We start from the raw sequence: 15,595 nt of genomic DNA, 5'->3' as shown, positions 1-15,595 counted from the left end.
GAATCCTATACATTCATACATATGTATTTCAATAAAATAGAGTACACTGGTATGTGAAATGAAGTAAAGTTAATTTTGTAGTGTTATGCAGTGTCTGTCACATATTACATGGCTGTCTATGATTAGAGTTGCCAATCTCTGTAAGTTATTTATCGCTACTATCAATCTGAAAGCTAAATAAATATGAAATCAATACACTAAGACAACTAAGTTGTGATATCTAACATAATACATGACACTGTAATAAAAACATATATGTTGATCTAATCTAAGTTTCCATTCTCGGTTCTGTTTTTTTTTTTTTTTTTTTTTGGTTGGGGGGGAGTACAATAACACAGGCACTTGACCTAGTGTGCCCAAAAAAATTTTTCAGCACTAGCCCAGTCAGGCAAACAACATTTGGCAAAATTTTACTAACCCTGAATCACTTTTTACTGGGTGGGAAAGCCCTTTTAAAAGTTTGAAAAATAAAATGACAGTTTAGTTTCATTCCTTTAGATTTAGTCAAGAAGGCTCATTAGGCCAAGATAAATAAATAGTGTGTTTCCTATTCCAACCTGAGAAAAAATAGGGTAGGTAGGTAGGGAAAACATTATATTTTATTTTAATATTTTATTGGCAAGCATGCTACCATTTTCCCCCAGGGAAATCACTGTCAAAACATTTCTGATTAATGTGTATAGGATATGCATTTTCTGAAACACAGAGGTGATCGAGATTATAGGATTTCTAATAGTGAAACTGGAAAAGCTTACTCCTGGAAAGATATCTGCGAATAATTTTTTTAGGATCGGCTCACATATTTTAGGGTCGGTCGGGGAAAATTTTAAGAATTTTAAGGCAACTGGAAACTAAAAATTATAAATAACCAAGCATGGACAGAAAGATAAAAAAAAAAAGTCAGTGAGAAAGTTGAAAAATTTAAATGAAGAAACAAATCTTCAGACAATTTTTTTTTTTTAACTAATTAAAACAACAAGATGGAAATGGATAAAAACAGCTTGAAATTCTACTAGTCTAACCGGACTAGTGCAATCCTGCATTCTACTAGCCAAAAAACCCCTCAAATATTTACTAGGGCATGGGGCTAGTAACGTGCCATGCTATTGGCACTGTTGACCATAATTCAATAAAAGGTGAGTCAGCCAGCCTTTGAATGCATAGTTTCCATACAAAACGCCCCTTGCTCCTCCACCTCCATGCCTGAATTCATGTACATACCACCTTTCTTCTGACCATGTTGACAATAGCTGATAATATTGGTATCTGACATAATCACCAGGAGACCCTGGTCATTACACGTAGGTGAAAAGTATAACCTGTATATATGGGGTTTTTTTAATGACACACTGTGCGTCTACACCTTGAGATAAGAAAATATCAGAAAGCTGAGTGTAACGTACATGATCTGTTGTACTGAGTGTCCCCAGTACTGTCATGGCTGCCTCTCTTGCGATAGCGCTCCTGGTGGGTGTAGAACTCCCCATCCCATTAACAGCCACGGACATGGAGCCACTGGCGTCAAGAACAATGACCACATTCTTTTTATTGGGAACCACGGTGTGAACAAACCAATCCCTGAAAGATAACTACGTGTGATAAAGATTTCGACAGTGTCCCAGACTGCATGCTGCGGGAACTGAACGAATTTCCCGCGGAACAATATGTTTTTTTACTTCCAACGCAGAAGAGTTACATGTAACAAGGGAGGCCATTCAATCAGAGAGATGTATAATTTTCGTAATTTTTTTTTTTTTTACATAGTAGACTTAAATTTGAAGGAGAAAAAATATGAACACATTTGAGACATAAACAGTGATAAAGAAATGCAGAAAGAAATGAGAACTGATCAACACCAAAGGATCAAGATACATGTATATTATCATTTAAACTTGTTGCTGCCTTTGCTAAATTTTGATTAATAAATTTTTAAAAATGATTTTGGGCTCGAGCCAGGGACGTACGTATATATATTTTTTATTGACCAATTATGGTCAATAAAATACAGGGGGTGATATTATACTAACATTCGGTTAGAATATATGTACCTGACCAGACTAAATGTTGACAAAGTTTAAAATGACTTACTAAAATTAATGAATGCTCGTTACACATGGTGCACATATATGTTCTGATCAATATCGACTCTGATAAAACTGTCTAAGCATTACAAAAGCTATCTACCTATTTACATTGAATATATCAATAAAAACAGACTGTTGAAAAAGTTTACAAACGTCAAAATTTCTTACGGGCTAGTCTGTCTGACGTATTATTAACAGAGTTGATAAAATGTGCTAGCATAAAATTATCGGATTAAAGACCATGTTTATTTCAATATTAAATTATGTTTACATATTAATTATATATATTGACGCACAAAATCGCTTTAATAATTTTACTGGGTTTTTTTTTCTTTCTTTTCTTTTCTTTTTTGACCTTACAGCAACAATCCTATATAAACAACAAGCAAGTCAATTTTCTTTTTTTTTATCCAAAACGTTGATACAATAATATCTTTAAAAATTCTTTTGTGTGTGAATATCTCAATAAAATTTCTCAATGTAGACAATACATTGCTCCGACTAGACTTTTGAAGGTTGTTTCAATATTTGCAATAAATCAAAGAATAAACAATTTACTGAAATCTTGGATCATTCCAAACTTTTCCATCGCACTTCGACTTTTTGGCAGGATACTGGAAATAATTTCCCAAGGAATCTCCGAAGTACTGCCACAATAAAAATAGCGACTTCTCCGAGTTTTCCCGGAAGACACTGCTATGTGTTTTGTCGATGTTGTCACCGGGGGAAGAATCTGATTTCATGAAACAAATAGATTTTGACACCATGCGGTTGAATTGAAGATCTAATTCCAAATCTGAAGAATCGACCTTACAGCAGAGATCTTGGTCCCGGAATGTCCTGAAGTCATTGCTATTGTACGCTTTCTCGATAAGTTTCTTATTATCATACAAGACGTCAACTATCTTGTTTAATCTTTCTTCCAGAATTTGGACCATGCTCTCCAAATGATTCCATGCCGCAAAGTTCAAAAAACTCACAGAGGTGTCGTTGGAATAAATGTGCTCAATGTCGGAAAATCCTAAAATGGCATCACCGAACATTTTGATCCGCCTCTCCAAGATTTCACCTACCTCCTTAGCATGGTCATTTTGTATACCAATGAATAAGTTTGTCACTAATAATCCCAAAAATAGAAAGGGCATTTTACTTGTGATTTTCTTATAATGGAGGCACAGTGAGATTCAGGTAACTACAGATGTGAATGTAATATTTGTGAGAGATTAGGGGAATCACGATTTTCTTCTTTAAGGTTTGCTAAACCATTGCCTTCTGAATCAGTGCCCAAAGAGGGTTGTGTGATAGATGAATCTTAGCTCGAGATAATTGGAAATTAATATTTGCAAATATACTCACAGAATTTCAATGTTATTTTGATACTGTTAACAAAAAATATTTTGAGAAATATGTATGAATATATCAAATGTACACATAATTCACCCATGCATTTTTAATGTACCCCTTCAACTGCCTCAGACGAGAATATATACAAACGTCCAAACACAGTGTTTAAAAATCTGCTTGTTTGATAAAGTGCTATCAATGGTCGTGTTATTGTGGGAGTTTTGGTAAAAGTCATGGATTGAAATTATAATCCACTATCACATCCTGGTTGGTTGACACATTAAGACTGCGTGTTTTTTTTTTTTTAATTTGTAATTTTAATTCCTATAACTTTGAATTTGTTAGTGGCGGATCCATCCGGAGTGGGGGGGGGGAGGCATGGATTTTTAAGGTTGATGAAATATGACATAGTAATTTACACTAAATGACCAAGGTGCCATCCCTTCAGGAAACCTGTCCTGAACCCCTCCTTATATATGATACAAAGAATTTTTTACATTAAGTCAAGGACAGTTTTAACTATTAGCAATTGTTTGCAAAGTTCATCATTGGTTCAGTCCTACCCCACCCACAATAAATAAGTTGACGTTTTAGTCTTTTTAGCATGTAAGAAAATTTTTGACTCGACTGGGTGTGGCCACCTTCTCCCATGCATCATCCCCTTTCTCAACCACCGCGCAAAAGTGAGCAAATCCTGAACTCGATCGCCACTGGATAAATTAAAGATGAATTGTAAAAAGACTCTGTAACTTATGGTCTAGCCCTCGGGCACTAGCATCTACTTTTTTGGCTGGAGTGACTCGATTTCAATACTGGGAATTTTGGGAGCTAGATGCAAGCACGGTTTCGTCAACTGCAACTTCTCATGCTCCAAGGTTGCCGTAAATATGGATGGTTTCTGGGGTTTCCAGACTTTTATTTCCCTCAGCGTCAAACTGAAAACGGTGATGACTGTGAAAGTCTCTAGAAATTTGAAATAACCCCTTATGTATAATTGTATGTAACGTATTTAAGAAAAATGCTAGCTAGTGTATATAGAATTGTTAGTACCTTTACTAATATTTTATCTTCTTTCTTTTTCATACATGTCTCAAATCAATGGCAGTTGTAAAGTGATTTTGAAGACAATCAATTAAATGCGTAGTTTTCCAGAGATTAAAAAAAATAACGTATGACCAATTTTTAACAAAGCAATGAATGACGTAGGCCTACTTCAAGCCTTTCGGGAAACAAAGTGTTATCAGTCGCGGAACCATTCATCAGGGTGTCTTAAAATGATTAATCCTAAACCACCCAAAGGCCATTAATTGCATGATACATCTTGAAACATATATTTGTTCGTTTATTGTGAAATTCTTTCGTAACCAGAATTTTAAAAACAACAAATCTGAGGTAGAAAATCGATTTCATTTCCAAAGCAAAAACACAGAAACTGGCAGAGAGCAGTCACATGACCTTGGTCTCATCAGTTCATGTGTACTGCGCAGTCGCAGCAGCCATCGATTTTTAAAATGATTATACCAAAGCTGAAGGGAGCTGATAGCCATTTCCATTTAGTAAGTGTCGTCTGAATGGCGTGATTACAGAAATTTTCCACCATGGAACGTTGTGTTTCAGTTTTCCTGCTGCTTTTTGTGACTATTGTTTCTTCGTGGTCCTTTGCGGCGTCGGAGGTGGGTAAACATTTTGGCTTTGAAATTCCAGAGCATACAGCATGCAAAAAGAAATGTTTGTTTTCGGTTAGTATCTTCATAAAATTAGGGTTAGTGAGGAAAAAAAATTCTCAAGCAAAAACAGAAATCTTAGATAGGAGACAATTATTGAATTTCATTTTTAATTAAATTTGTTCTATTTGGATGTATCATCAGAAGAGATTAATTTATTTAATGTTAAGAAAAATCGACATTGAAGATCAAATCTATGTATATGAAAGCAGTATTAGCATAATCTGTATGATGTAAAAAATAAAACAGGTTATAATATAGTTATACTGCATGCTTTTCAGACATTTTGAAAAATCCAGCATGTTTGAAGAATGTTAGAATATTAAGACAATATTTGATTCTTATCTATACACTGTAATCTTGGCTTCCTTAAGACAGGCAACACATGAAAGGTCATTTTATGATTATATACCCTTCCCGTTTCGAATTTAACACATACATGAATATATCATACAGAAGCTATTTTAACGCTGTTTCTATTTCACTTATAAATATACATATCAAATAGGGATGCACAATTAATTAACTAGCGTGTTTTTATTAGCATTACGACTACCATGAATCGAATATTGGAGAAGCACTTTTACTCGTGATTATTTATTCAATCTCCGTTGGAATAATCGATAGATTTTGAAAATCTGAGGATGCCGAGTGCTATCTATATGGGGCTTAGCCTGTTTTGTTACCCAAAGTTATATACTCCTTTCTGACTTTTGGAAACAATACAGGATAAACCCATGCTGTGACCAAGTTTAGCATCCGATGCTATAATGTTAAGACTCGATCGGCATTAAAACTACCTGTTTTCGATTTAGTAATTAAAAACCTGGTTATATTTTCAATATAGATTTTCAATATTACACAACTTTGCCATCTGTTAATGTTCAATTTATAAAATGACACATTGATCTCTTTCATGGTGTCTGAAACTAAGGTATTATCAAGTTTAAGTTGAAAAAATAAAATGAGGAGGGTGGGGGGGGGGGGTACCCGTATTGACATTAATTTATTAGCGGTCAACATTAGAATCATGAATAGAATGTACTGAAGTTTGAATAAAGTTGCTATCTAAAGAGCAAAAATACTTAAGCTTTTGGATCCATGGTCCTATTTTCAACAGGTTTTATACACTTAATAAAGATTAAACATAATATGCTGGACAATTAAAGCATGTTTTTTTTTCAGAACAAGACCTTTATACAGACTGATCAATAAAGAGGGAACGAAGGCATATATAAACAATCATAAAATAAAACAAATGAAGCATCAACGAAAAACACACAAAAAAACAAACAAATAAATACAAAACAGAAGATATAATAAACTGAAGTTATATATGAAAACATAACATTTTGGTTACTAGAAAATTCATTCGAATTTCCATATGGTCAGAACGAAGGATGGCACTAGTACATTGCAGCCGACACTTATATTTTTAAAATTTTTGATTTTGACTCAGGCAACTGACATTAAAAACAGTTTACTGGAAAAAATGTTTAATGAAGTCTTAACTGACTAATGATGGAAAATCGGGGATAAAATCATTACGTAGGACGTAATTTTACGCTGGTGTCTATCTTCTTTGAAGATTGAATGTAATGGATCCATTTTTGTTTTATTATGAATATTTAAAGACATGGTATTACGAAGTGAGTCACCTAGTTCAAAGTTAACATATCGTGACTTAATTTCAAAAACCATTTAAATATTCTGCAAGTACTAATTACTAGTATATGGCTGAATCAATCCCTTATAAATACATTTTGGGGATATTTAAAGGATTTGTTAAACTTATTTATTAAATAAAATTTATTACAATGGTATAAAAGGGTGATAAACAAACACTATTTGACACGGCCATAAATGTTATCATTGTTAAAATACAACACAGTTGAACTTCGTTCTATATCTCGAACACGGCCGATATCTCGAATACCAGGGATATGTCGAAGTGAGTTGGCAGTCCCATCCATGTTTTCTTAATGTTTTTTTACATTCATAATCTCGAACCTTCGGATATCTCGAAGTTTAATTTTGTCCCGTCGAGTTCTCGAGACAAGGTTTGACTGTATTTTATGATACATTGAGTTAAATTTTAGGCGGTCTTCAATATTTTTAGACTCAAAGTTCAAGGTTACCGTAGCAGCTTGAAGTATCTAAATATAAGGCCACTCATATACATATACGCACCCGGTGTACCAAAATTAGTGACGTTGCTGCTAAAGAGTCCATCACAAATCTCTTAAGCTCGACACTTTTTGAGGGTTTGAAGACTTAAAGTAAATTGATACTTGGTATATCACAAGAGTTTGCTTCACATCACATCATTACATCTTGCATACTTTTTATGTTCCCAAACTTATTTTAACCTTTTTATTTCCAGATTTTTTAAAGATGAAGCAGTGATTATTGTCTCTAAATAAACTTGGGGGCAAATAGTAAATATTCTCCAATGTCCGTTAGTTGACCATCGTCGCAAGCCAAGGGTTTTGTGTCCATTCTAATTCACGTTTGTGGAAATAGATGTTAGATGACGCGTTTTCAATTTACAAGCGAATTACTTATGACTACATATTTTTCCTATACTTGAAGGATGAAATTATTGATAAGGTATTGGATTCACACTTTTTGATCATAACAGTTAATTCCGTACACGTCAACACATCAACGCATCAACACAACCAAGCCTCTGGTCAAATCAAGATGATCAATTCGATCCTCTCTACCTCTTTCAAAGAAAATAAATAAGCTAGTCGTAAATAGTAAAAGTATTTATTCATCCTTGATTTTTCTCATTTTCTGTTTTTGATGAATTATTAATTACTGCTGATGGAGGTCTCATTATTTTATCAAAGAACTGATTGAATAACATGAAATGCAAAGAACATGAAATGCAAAGTTTTCATCAATCAGGGACGCGAATGGTCACAGTACACTGTATTATACTTCTGTCGTGTCTATAGCACTATTCGCATCATGTAATCTGGAGGATCGGAAGAAGGTTATTTGTCATACCATCAAATCAACGGTATTATGCGTTGATTAATACATCAATCTGAGTGCTATGGCCAAACATACAAATAAATAGTAAATTTCATCAAGTCAGTCTTGGCCTCCGATGGTTTGACCTCACGGGTAATAAAATATTCCATCCCACTATTTTCTTAGTGAAAGGTATATTCCTATTATAGAACAAATGTTATACTCTTCACAAAATTCCCTTTTCTACTATTATCACTCGTCCATTATTGCTTACATAATTTGCTTCCTTTGCCCGTCTCCTAACATTTTTAAATTTATAGCTAGGTAGATATATCATTTTAACTTAACGATCACCCGTTAGGTGTCTGAAAGACACGTTCACAAACAGGCAGATAGCTTTTCTACATGGACATATTAAATTATACGCTTCCAGTTACTTACAGAACCAACTACACCCAATTAACCTGACAGAAAGCAGTCCCTGGGACTGCCTTTGGGACTGCTTAACGTGGATAAACAAAGCATTTCCAGAAAGCAGTTTTGGGGACCGCTAGATTCCCTTTCTGGAAAAGTCCCAAAGCGGTCCCAGAACAGTCCCAAATTCTGAGAAAGCAGTCTGCTTGGGTGTCAGGTTGGGTCTGATTGGTACTGTACTTCATATCTTAGAAATGTTACATTGGTTAGAGCACTTACTGCATCCAAAATTCATCACCAATCTAGAGAAGACTGTCTTTGATGCCATTCTTTGGTTTCTTTTTGAAACCTTTTTGTGTTTTGTGGGAAAAGGGGGGTCTAACAGTACTTTTATCTCAGAAAAACACAAATTTACGAAAACATTCTAATACATTGCGATATGATTAACATTCCTTTTCTATCGAAATACCCGAGGACAGTTTACAATCATTGAATTCTTTACAAAAACAATAGGGATTCAAAATTTTTTTAACATAGGCTGGACGTGATGAATTGCTTAATTTGATAATGAACTTGTTGACATGCAAGATTTCAGTAAACGAAAAATGAGAGAGAGAGCGCGCGAAGAAGAGTTACTGATAGCAATTTTTATTAACATGAAATCGATCTTCTATTGACACTGCAACGTATTCCTGATGGTTAAGCTTCGTGACGCATGAAACAAGGAAATCAACTTGAATACTAAGGACAATAGCGTTTTATCAAAATCAATATAAATATGTATTTGTGTATTTACACTTGATATCAATTTGATGTCCTAACAGCAGACACGTTTCCTTGTATTGATATTTGGAATGAATATTTTATGCGACAGTAATAGGAAACCTGACCGGGTGTAGTTCACTGAGCTACTTCGATTACAGAGGCTTGTTCCTGGAGTGTAAAAATAGATATAAAAATCATATTCTAACAACTAAAGTTTTTAGTATACGATTTTTTTAATAACTGTTTTCAAAACTCCGAGAGAAATTAAGTCTCTGTGCTTGATTTGTCACGTTACACTGATTGTCTTGAAAATAAACCAAGCTTGAAGCAGAAAACATAGGTCCATTTAAGAAAGTGTTCACTTCATGGGTCAGCTTTCGCCAAACTAAAAAAGAATTCCTGGTCCAGTTGTTTTGAAGGAGAAGATTGAATATGAGTTCACCTCGCAATATCTATTTCTCAATTGTCTCCCTTTGGTAAAAGGTTCGGTCCACCTTAAGGTATTCAATGTATAATGAAGGGATTTTGAACAATTTTAAATAATTTTAAACTAGTCAAAAATGCATTGCTAGATAACAATAAAAGTGAAATGAACCTAATTCACGCGACTTATAACATGTAGGGAGATGGTCATTTTGAATGTTAAAAGTTTTTGAAGAATTATCTGTCCTTGATGAAAAAAAGAAAATTTTCAATTTCTCAAAATTTCTTTGGTAAATAATTCATTTTATTTCATAGTTCAGTAAAGAGGGAGTTTATGCATATTTTCACCAAGAGATTTGTTTGAAATTTAAATTATTTTTACAATATCTTATAAAAACATGCACTGCCCATAGAGTTCAATGTAAAATTCAAGGTGTAATTAATTGGACAATAATCAAAATTTTATAAATTCTTTTGGTGGAGCATTTATATTTGATTACATCTTCAAAATGCTACCATGATTTAAAATATCGGACCATTCATTTATTAGGTACAAAATATGGTCATTATACATTGAATCTGATTCTTCTATTTTCGAGGATGCTTTGTGCCAAGTTCAGTTGAATCAGGGCTGCGTTCAGGATAGTAGCAGGTAGTCTGGGCTAGATATCTAAGTTGAAAGCACTGTATGAATCGTTATCCCTACATAGGCCTCGCCTTGAAGCGATATCCAGCAGTACGTAGCCGTTACGTAGCAACAGGCCCGTAGGAAGCAATTTCAGTTTGGGGGGGGGGGGGGGAGGGCACAGCCATACATTTTTCAGTTGACGTTGAGGGGGCACTACCAAAAATTTCCTGACAAGCAAAAAAAAAAAATTTCAACTACCAAAATTCCTTAACAAGCAAAAAAAAAAAGAAAAGAAAAAAAAGGTCATCAGACGTTTTTATTGAGGGGGCACAAGCACACATTATCTATGTTTACTATAGTAATCTATATATCGGCAAAATTATTGGGGGGGGGGGGGCACGGCCCCCCCGTGCCCCCCCCGGTTCCTACGGCCATGCAGCAAAGTTTTCGAAAGTTCCTGTGGAGACAGACAGCTAATAAAAGCAAGACTAGCGTCTCTGATAGATGTCATACAAGCCAAAAGGTTAAATAAACTAGAAAATTGTCTTCAAGCTTGCTGCAACTGGTCATTATATTTTTTTCCTGTTTGATATTTTAAAAATACTTTACAGTTCTTTGATATTTTTTTTCTTTTAACAATGGGGATACAGAGGACATTGAATTGATCTGCTATCCTTTTGTTTCCTGTTCTTTTGGCGAAATCCCCTTCAAAGTGAAATATAAGTAAGATTAAAAAACCTTCAGCAGTTCCTCCGTTCTTCCTCTCGTCATATTTTCAAACAGTAGAACTATATTTTGTCATTAAGATTAAAAGGGAAGATAAATTTGCAAACAAATTTCCATATAGCTACATTAAAAGAAAAATCAAACAAAACAAAAACAAAAACGAACTCACACACACAAAAATTAAGGTACAGTATTCCAGTGTTTGAACTAACTGTTGGAATCATGTTCAAAAGTTTAGCCTCCATTTCTATCAAGTTTCAATAAGACTCCTGCTAATACAGGCGGCATACACATAAAAGATGCAAAGTTAATTAAGAGCTTTCCCGTAGGGAAACAATGAAGTTATTGACGCAGTGCAGACTTCAATTTCTCGAAAATAAAAAAAAACAAGAACCATATTTTTTCATTTAGCTTAGTTTGTGTCTAACCTTCGATTTAAAAATTCCTTAAAGTGCAACCACGCACGAAGTAATTGCCACAGTTTCAGAGTGTTATACTGACTGATGATGAGAATCATTGCATAACCATCGGGGACATTGTTTCTATCATTTACATGAGTTTTTCGATTAGGTAATATTTAATCTCCAAATATAGAAATGGGTGCAGTGATATTAATTCCTTGAGACTTCGATTCAATATGCAAGTAATAATTGCACTGGGATCTTTTTTTTTTGTTTGAAAGTCATTCGAAACTGTCAAGAGAGCACCTACCCTTAATTGCTATTGTAGATTAAATACAACGAAGGATCGCATTTCCTGCTAAATTGCATGCTATTAAACTCATATGAAAACCAAGTAGCGTAAGTTTCTGTTGTCATTTATCATTAAGCTTGTCTCCCCCTACCCAACTGGAAATCCTGTACCAACCCCTTAAATAGACACTTCCTACATGTATTTCTTAACACCAGCAATTTGTTTATCAAATGAAAATTGCACTTCAAATCATATTCTCTTGATTACACTCTCTCCTTTTGACTTTCGTATTGAAACATTACAGCATAATGTTTTATTTCTGATTATTTACATTTTCCAGTGTCTTTCTCTGAGATAAATCTACAAATAAGGTAATGGCCTTATAACCCCATAAATCGATTTGCTCAGCACGTGACAGAACTGCATACTTTTTCGCTGCGTGTTGTTTAGTAATACAATTGGTGGGGATGCTAAGATTTCTTATTATTGAATTTTTTTAATTGAATCAAGGATCAGGTAAAAATGTAAATATAAGGAATAACTGTCTGTTTTTTTGGTTTTATGATGATGATCAATCAATTTGCTCGCGTGATAATTTTACTCATAAACGCCTTCGGTGTTTATGCAAATTATCACGCGAGCAAATTGATTGATCACATCACAATCCCCCCCCCCCCCAAAAGTCAGTTATTCCTTAATTGAATTCCAGCAGTTTTTACTTATGTTTTGTTTACCTATTATTACTTACGTCAACTGAAATCTTTCAGATTCGCTCGTTGCAGAAGAGGTCTGTGGAAGTAGCTGATCAACTCCGTTTGGAAGATGAACTTAAACGAGTCAAACGTCTTCAGGAGGATGAGGAATTGTCCAGAGTAAAGCGATTCGATGATAAAGAGTTATCGCGTCAGAAAAGATCCGATTTGAAAAGAATACAGAGGGGTTACACTGACGCGTTGTCAAGGGTAAAACGCCTGAAGAGGGCCATTCTGGAAAGGAAATTGGAGAGAGACATTGCTCTTCATCGAATGAAACGGGGCGAAGTGGAACAGTCCCCAAAACATGCATCACACAAAGAGAAGAAAGAAACGAAAAGGCTTCATAAAAAAGATAATGACAAAAGGGAATTTAAGAAGAAACGCATGGAAATGGCACTGAAAAGACGCGGGCAGCTTGGAGAACATCGAGTTATGAAAAAAGGGGATCCAAAATTTCACCGAAAAGGACACCGTAGTCAATTCAGGAACCGAATGGCGAAGCATCGGAGATTTAACAGCAGTGACCGAAAACGGCAAATGAGAAACCTCTTGAAACGTCATCATGTACAACACCACCGCCGAAATGACGTCAAAAAACCAAAGCGTCATACCAAGAGGAGCTAGGGGAGGGAAATTTGTACATATAACTTAAACACAAAGTGTTGTTTCTGTTGAAGTCTGCTGTATTTTTGTTTGTTTCTTTGTTTCTGTTGAAAGGATCCACCAAGCGCACACGCTGTTAAAATTATACCCACACAGAGAATGTGAATTTTTAACAATATTGTTATTTAATTAGATGCAACACCTTTTTGACTTACATATGTACCTTTATCAACAGTTTTTCTATACTCCTATACTCTTTTTTGTACCAAGGTCCATTTATGTTTTTACTTTTATTGCTGTAAAAATCCATATTTTGAATAAAATTTTGGAGTAAATCTGTCATTTTTCCTCCTTCATGACGATTTGTGCGAGAGATTCAACTGTACAAATGCATTTGTAAATCTTTAAAACATTTATAACTGATCACTGGATACTATTGTGTTTCACTTAGAGAACCATGAATTTACATCACAAAAAAATATTTGTTATATATATATATATATATATATATATATATATATATATATATATATATATATATATATATATATATATATATATATATATATATATATATATATATAATGGTAATAATAATGAAACTTGCGTGCAGAATAGATATATGTCTTCAAGGCAAATTGATGTTCGCATGCACTTATACAAATGCAGTAGTGTGTAAAACGAGATGCAAGAATTCTAAATAATACTAGTATTGATTGGGGGGAAACGTAACTTAAGATGAAAGGTGTTTCAAGTCAACACAATGAAAGGAAACTATAGTTGCGCGTATATCACCAAAGTTAAAACGTGGACAGGCAGACAGACCAAAATCACGCTTCCGCGTTATTTTTAATTTTGGTGGCCAAAGTCACAAATTTTTCACGAGACCTTGCCAAATAACACCGAACACATCGTCAACCTACAATCTCTTAAGATGGAATACAAAGTATATATCAATATATCACAAATAACAAAGATATAGTGCGGCGTGATTGAATCTTTTTGCTATAGAAACAAGACAATCAAGAAAAGGAAGCCCCAGCACGCCCTGTATTGATCTTCTTCTGTCTGTCTCTGTTCCAGATATTAACTGAGTTGAAAAAAGAACATTAATTTTCTACTTCATATAAGACCGACACATCTGAGACACACAGTTCACAACATGAAGAGGAAAAGGCGAAGAAAAGCTCACGAAAGAACACTGAACGCACGTTTTCCATCTCAAATTATCGAAAAAAAAGTACACTTTAATATAGAAGGCACTAAGCTTAACACATTAGTTTACAACACATCTTCGTGAGTGTGATTCAGAATGATAATTGAATTAATGAATGAACGTATTCAATATTCAATGTGTGAGACTAATATGTCAATAGCACTATAGTGCTGTGAAAATCAGTCCAGAATGTCTAAATGTGCTTAAAAAAGTGAATGCATATTTGACTGACGTCTGGGTGTCATTTGATATTATTGTAAACAGGAAAGAGGGAAATGCGACTCGGACCAGATATAGGGATTAGGATCCCGGATCCTTTGGTATCAAATGTAACAGGAAGGAAGAAAATGTATCGAACAAGACCTGGACTCTTTAAGTATATCTCATACCTTTTGCAGATGATTTCTGAGATGTTATATTTTCATCTCTTATTTTAAACATACAAAAAAATATTAACTGGATGTATATTATTTTTATATAACTTTAGAAGGAAAACAGTACTATGATCACGTGGTTTGAATGGTTCAATGGGAAAAAAACATGACAGAAAACTATGACATTATCTCTGAAAAGTGGTGTGAATCAGATGTGAACCATTTAACCAAATGCGAATCTGTGAAATATTTTTCAATTTCCTTACGCCGATAGGATTCAGAGTACATGTATAGCCTGTTTACTACTTAAAGTTAAAGACCCAAAAATATTAAATTCCTTTTTTTTAATCAACGTTGTAAATTTAAGGAAACGTTCGTATAAAGCCATTCCGAACAAAAGATCTTTTTTCCCCCGCAAGCAACCGACTGAAGGAATTTTCCAGCAGAATGTACTCTGAAGCATGCCACTAATTGCAAACATTGATGCGACTTTGTCGATATAAAACACCATTTCCGTAACAAAAATGTTTTTTTTTTTTTTTTTTTTTTTTTTTTTTTTTTTTTTTATTGTATAGCCCCTTTGAAGATACCTCCAATAGATAATTTCATTTCAACGTTTGAATAATAATCTGGTTCACAGAAGCCTTTGAAAAGAAATGCAGAATTGAAATGACACATAACGATTTTGAATGCATGGATATGTATGTTTTGTGAACTAATTACATGTATAGAAAAAGGTATATAAAAGCTAAACATTCAGAAGAGAATAACTACACTGATTTCAAAGAATTTTTGGTCTTCTTAGATTTTTTTAAATATTTTTAGTGGTACCCTAGTAATGTGTTCTTATGTAAATCCACTCTG

At 34.2% G+C, this 15,595-nt stretch overlaps 1 protein-coding gene across 1 annotated transcript; it reads left to right on the top strand.

The window, feature by feature from the left end:
* The first annotated feature begins 4,940 nt into the window (after positions 1-4,940).
* On the top strand, positions 4,941-13,483 carry LOC133195913 (RNA-binding protein 25-like). Its single transcript, XM_061331894.1, has 2 exons — positions 4,941-5,101; positions 12,551-13,483. Exons 1-2 carry the CDS (start codon positions 5,027-5,029, stop codon positions 13,160-13,162), a joined length of 687 nt encoding a protein of 228 aa, XP_061187878.1. The 5' UTR covers positions 4,941-5,026; the 3' UTR covers positions 13,163-13,483.
* The last annotated feature ends 2,112 nt before the right edge of the window (positions 13,484-15,595 follow it).

The sequence above is a fragment of the Saccostrea echinata genome, unplaced genomic scaffold (assembly GCF_033153115.1).
Source record: "Saccostrea echinata isolate AGI-Se365-2 ecotype Australia unplaced genomic scaffold, CSIRO_AGI_Sech_v1 ptg000029l, whole genome shotgun sequence".
NCBI classification, from domain to species: domain Eukaryota; kingdom Metazoa; phylum Mollusca; class Bivalvia; order Ostreida; family Ostreidae; genus Saccostrea; species Saccostrea echinata.
This window is presented reverse-complemented; position numbering and strand designations above follow the sequence as displayed.

Bases quoted from the DNA above. Each gene is read 5' to 3' on its own strand.
- LOC133195913 (XM_061331894.1), top strand. From the start codon at position 5,027: ATGGAACGTTGTGTTTCAGTTTTCCTGCTGCTTTTTGTGACTATTGTT. The intron at 5,102-12,550 runs GTGGGTAAACAT...GAAATCTTTCAG, and splicing joins GGTCCTTTGCGGCGTCGGAG to ATTCGCTCGTTGCAGAAGAG.